At 37.7% G+C, this 5,746-nt stretch overlaps 1 protein-coding gene across 1 annotated transcript in view; it reads left to right on the top strand.

Annotated features, from left to right (window-relative positions):
• Positions 1-5,746, top strand: part of OSBPL11 (oxysterol binding protein-like 11) — a 91,348-nt gene that overhangs the window by 47,747 nt on the left and 37,855 nt on the right. Inside the window, exon 6 of the mRNA XM_005873130.2 lies at positions 3,225-3,426. Coding sequence (XP_005873192.1) covers positions 3,225-3,426 — 202 coding nt within the window. The remainder of the gene's footprint in view (positions 1-3,224; positions 3,427-5,746) is intronic.

Raw genomic sequence — 5,746 nt, 5'->3', positions numbered from 1 at the left:
AAACATCAATGATGAGAGAGAATCATTGATCAGGTGCCTCCTGTATGCCCCCTACTGGGGATCGAGCCGACAACCCGGGCATGTGCCCTTGACTGGAATCAAACCAAGGACCCTTCAGTCCGCAGGCCAACATTCTATCCACTGAGCCAAACCAGCTAGGGCATAAGTGTACATCTTGATGTAATTTCCATGTAATCACATCCTGGATTAAGAAATGAAATATTGCCCACCTGGTGTGGCTCAGCAGTTAAGCGTCGACCCAAGAAGTAGCTGGTTTAATTTTCAGTCAGGGCAAGTGGGTTGCAGGCTCGATCCTCAGTAGGGGGCATACAGGAGGCAGCCGATGGATGATGTTCCTTTCTCATCTATGTTTCTCTCTATCCCTCTCCCTCCTCTCTCTCTAAAAATATCAATAAAAACATACTTAAAAAGAAAAACTGCAATATAAGCTTCCATTTAAAAAATATTGCTAGTACCTTAGAAGACCCTTTCATACCTCTCCATCACTATACCCTTCCTTACTACACTGACTTCTAACACCATGGGTTTATTTTGCGTATTTTTGAAATTTCTAAAACTGGAATTAAATAGTGTGTATTCCTTTGGGTATGGCTTCTTTTTAATCAACATTATGCTTGAGATTTATGATGTTGAGTGTAGCAATTCTTTTCTTTGATGTACAGTTTTTAATGTATGAGTATATTTTAATTTTATTTATTCCAATGTTGATGGACACTTGAATTGGTGAACATATATATGTATATCTAAGGGTATAATCATTCAATAATGGATTCCATTTATTTAACTCTATAAACTTAACTCTAGTAGATATTGCCAGCTGTTTTTCCAAGTGGTTGTACTTAATTCATAAGGTTGGATTATTGAAAGTTAGTTCCATAGTTTATATACAAATACAATTATACACACACAAAGCACCCATATATATGCATATGTATAGATACTTTCATTAAAAAACTTTTTTCTGGTAAGAGTGAGCTTTTTTTTCTGGTAGCTTCCATTAAAAAAAAAAAAAGAAGTTTGCCCTAGCTGGTTTGGCTTAGTAGATAACGCATCAGTCTGCGGATTGAAGGGTCCCAGGTTCGATTCCGGTCAAGGGCACGTGTCCGGTTATGGGCTCGATCCCCAGTAGGGGGCGTGCAGCCGGTCAGTGATTCTCATTGATGTTTCTGTCTATCTCTCCCTCTCCCTTCCTCTCTAAAATCAATAAAAAATATATGTTTTTAAAAAAAAGTTTGATCCAGTACTGTGACATGTTTTCAGGGACTATTTCATGTGTGACACACTTGATTTGCGTGGTAGGATAATTTACGTCTCTTTCACTAGCCCTCTGATGTACTATATTAAAAATTATAAAATTATCTTGGCTTAGCCGGTTTGGCTCAGTGGATAGAGTGTCAGCCTGCGGACTGAAGGGTCCCAGGTTTGATTCTGGCCAAGGGCACATACCTCGATTGCAGGCTCCTCCCTGGCTTGGGTCCTGGTCAGGATTTGTTCAGGAGGCAACCAATTGATTTGTTTCTCTCACATTGATGTTTCTCTCTGTCTTTCTCTCTCTCTAAAAATCAATGAAAAAATATCCTCGGGTGAGGATATATCTGGAGCCCTGTCGGTGTGACTCAGTGGTTGAGCATTGATCCATGAACCAGGAGGTCATGGTTCAATTCCTGGTCAGGGTACATGCTCCCAGTAGGAGGTGTACTGGAGGCAGCCAATTAATGAGTCTCTCTCATTGATGTTTCTATCTTTCTCTCTCCCTTCCCCTTCCTCTTTCTGAAATCAATAAAAATATATTTTAAAAAATAAAAAATTACTTGGATCAGCTAGCCTCTGAAAGTAAAAAGAATTTCTCCACTATAAAATTTTTATGTGAATTAAAATAGTGTCCAAAGGATGAGTAATCAAAGAACCTTCTGATCACAATAGAGAAAGTAAGTAAGCATAGTAAATTGTTTCATTTTTAAAAATTGGGTTACTTACCTATCATTGTTATTCCATTGGCTCTATTAGAAAAGTGGACAGGACTCTGTCAACAAAAAGAACCTGAACCTGAAAATATTAGAAATAATTTTATTTGTGTTTATCTGAAGACTATGGTCTGAGAGCAGACCTCCAAGAAACCTTAAAACAGTGCTCTAACTTTGGAAAAGTGGGGGGTACTTATACAGGCAGAGGACTAAGTGAAAAGCACATCTGATGCTTTAGAAGTTTCAGTTAGGTTGTGTACAGTTCAGTGATTAATAGTTTTACATCAAATGGAAGGAATGTATAAGGAAGATGAGGTTGGGTTATCGTGCATGCCCCCAGGTGTCAGAGAGTCTGAGCATAGGGTCTGGAGATAAACTGCTTTGAAACTCCTTGAGGTGAATTTTTATCAGGATATAGAAAGAACAGGTACTATTTTCTACAGTCATTGACCTTTAGTGTTAAACCTGAATAGGCTACATATACAGGGGTTGGCAATGTAGCTTTACAGTTGTTTGGATGGAAAAAGATATGCAGATTATGACTATTACAATCGCTTTATTAACTCAAAAAAAGTCACAGTGGCACAGTGCACTTAGGTACAGTCTTATAAGTGCTCAAATTGCTGGTCTTCATTATTTACACATTCTTGTAGTTTACTTGCTATACTCATTTTAGCACAATTTTTTATTGTTATCAATTTCTTGGCATGCTAAACCTACTTTTGCCCACCCCCTGTTTGTAAGTCATTTATATAAATATGAAAAGAAGCCGCTACCAAAGGTCACCATCTTTTTAAAAAATACATTTTTTATTGTTTTCAGAGAGGAAGGGAGAGGGAGAGAGAGGTAGAAACATTAATCATGAGAGAGAATCATTGATCAGCTGCCTCCTGCACACCCCACACTGGGGATGGAGCCTGCAACCCGGGCATGTGCCCTTGACTGGAATCAAGCCATGACCTCCTGTTTCATAGGTTGACCCTCAACCACTGAATCATAGGTTGATGCTCAACCACTGAGCCACGTCAGCCAGGCCAAAGGTTACCATCTTTTGCTCAGTTGATAACCATTATTAAATGCTCATTAATTGAGACTAGCCAAACAAACTTAAAATAGGTTTCTAAGTTTAATATATCCTAAAAGTGTCTAGAAAGCTGAATATTGTCATTAAAATAGCAACTGTATTATAGTATTTACAGAAATCATGAGTGGGACACACAGAACTGTTGTTTTCCTTAGATGATGTCTCATGCTGAAGGACAACAAAGAGACTTGATTAGACGAATTGAATGCCTTCCTGCTTCCGGCCATCTTAGTTCCTTGGACCAGGATCTCTTAATGCTCAAAGCTACTTCCATGGCAACTATGAACTGCTTAAATGACTGTTTTCATATTCTCCAGTTGCAGCATGCATCACATCAGAAGGGCTCATTGCCTCCAGGTAAGTTATAGATTAAAGGTAGGACTTATTAAGGTCCAAAACCTGGAAAGGACTGCGTTTGTTGTAATACTAACTTCAGAAAATCCTAATTAAAAACAAAAAATAGAGAACCAACGAGCCTCTTTTAATGATCACTCTAATGTTATAGAAAGTCTTTTATTGTGCCCTTTTTTCAATCTAAAGTGATTTGGGGTTTAATGTCTAATAATTAATCTCTCTTTAGAGACCTCAAACTCAACATATCAAAAACTGAACTGAAAACCCATATCTCCTGTATTTGTGTTAAAATTGGTGATGTCACTATTCATCCAGTTGACCAAAGTAGAAACACTGGAATTATTTCTTGAGTTTTGGTTCAGTCCACTATTCATTGTTTCCATATTGAGATATATATCAGTGATGGCGAACCTTTTGAGCTCGGCGTGTCAGCATTTTGAAAAACCCTAACTTAACTCTGGTGCCATGTCACATGTAGAAATTTTTTGATATTTGCAACCATAGTAAAACAAAGACTTATATTTTTGATATTTATTTTATATATTTAAATGCCATTTAACAAAGAAAAATCAACCAAAAAAATGAGTTCGCGTGTCACCTCTGACACGCGTGTCATAGGCTCGCCATCACTGATATATATTAAAGTCTTTAAGTCGCCTTTTAGTTTGAAAAATGAGGTATACATCTAGTATTTGAGAGCACCTATTTGTTAAAATTCATTTACTAGAAAAAAGACTGTTATTGCATGAGAGAACAAAAGATGCATTTTTCTACAAAATGAGATGAATGAACTCATTTTTTAAATTGAGATATAATTGATATGAAACATTGTCTGAGTTTAAGGTATACCTGTTCATTTGTTACATAAATATTGCAACATATAGGTACATATATATGATTACCACCAAATCAGTGGTTCCCAACCTTTTTTTGGCCACCTAAGCATCTCTAAAATCCTGATGCCCCCCCCCCTCCCCGCCCATGACATATAATTCTTATTATTCCAAAAGTGAACTCTTGTTCCCATGGAGGAAGCCTAAAAGGCCATTAACCTGGTCTAAACAAGCTTCCAAAGAACTTGGCATCCATAAAAGAGAAAAATAAAAGAACGAAAGGACAGTTGAAGTACTGAGGAAGAAATCACTAAGAAATAGTTTAAAAAATAATAATAATATGAAGTGATATGAAAAAAATAGCAACTAAAGTTTCAAAACATAATAGAGGACTGAAATGCATAAATATGTCACAATATATATTTATATACTGTAAGTGAGGCCTCTAGAACCATAAGAAATGCAAAAAATTCACTGTTAGTAACTCATTCTCGAATTGCCCTCCTTGAATATCAAATTGCCCCCCTATGGGAAATGTGCTCCATGTTGGGAACCACTGCACCAAACCATTAGCTAACACCTCAGTCGTGTCACATAATTCTCATTTCTTTTTGTGGTGAGAAAATTTAGGATCTAGTCTCTTAGCAACTTTGACATATATAATGCAGTATTGTTGACCATAATCAGTATGCCGTACATTAAATCTCTGGAACTTGTTCATCTTCTAGTTGCGAGTTCGTACCTTTAACAACATCTCTGTAATCCCCCTATCCCATCATACTTTATTAATAGTAGTAACTTAATATTTCACAACAACTCATTGTTCTCTTATTCAGCTTACTCCACTTACTTGTGAAAGAAAGGTATTTTAGAAAGATACTGAGTCTCTGCTCAGGAAAGTTTACCATAGTCAGGTAGAGATCCCATCCTCACATGTGCCTAAATTCAATATTTGAAGCTAAAAGCTATTTTTAATGTCAGTTGTAGGTATAGGTCAGGACAGTATTATAGAGGCCAATAAGCTAGGTGTAGTCCCCTTAAGGAATTAATAGTGCACTTGGGGACAATATGTAAATATGTGAACTATCTACACTAATAAAAGAGAAACATGGTAATTGGTGTACGACCGCTACCCTTCCCATTGGCTAATCAGGGAGATATGCAAATTAACTGACAGCCAAGATGGCGGCGGGCAGCCAGGCAGCTTGAAACTAACATGAGGCTTGCTTCCTTCAGTGACGGAGGAAACCAACGTTCCCCGCCTGCCTTGCAGGCCTCTGAGCCTGCAGTTTGAACATTGTAACAAACATAGAAGCTAAAAAAAAGCCCAGAAACCAGCTTTCAGCGAGCTGGGATCTCAGAGCTGGAGTCAGAGCTGCAGTTATACATTGTTTCAAACCGAAACAAACCAGATACCTACTTTCAGCAGCGGAGGCCTAAGAGCTGGAGCCTCAGAGCTAAAGCTGGCCCAGAATAAAAAAAAGAAAAAA

Source organism: Myotis brandtii, unplaced genomic scaffold, assembly GCF_000412655.1.
Source record: "Myotis brandtii unplaced genomic scaffold, ASM41265v1 scaffold4, whole genome shotgun sequence".
Classification (NCBI taxonomy): Eukaryota; Metazoa; Chordata; class Mammalia; order Chiroptera; family Vespertilionidae; genus Myotis; species Myotis brandtii.
This window is presented reverse-complemented; position numbering and strand designations above follow the sequence as displayed.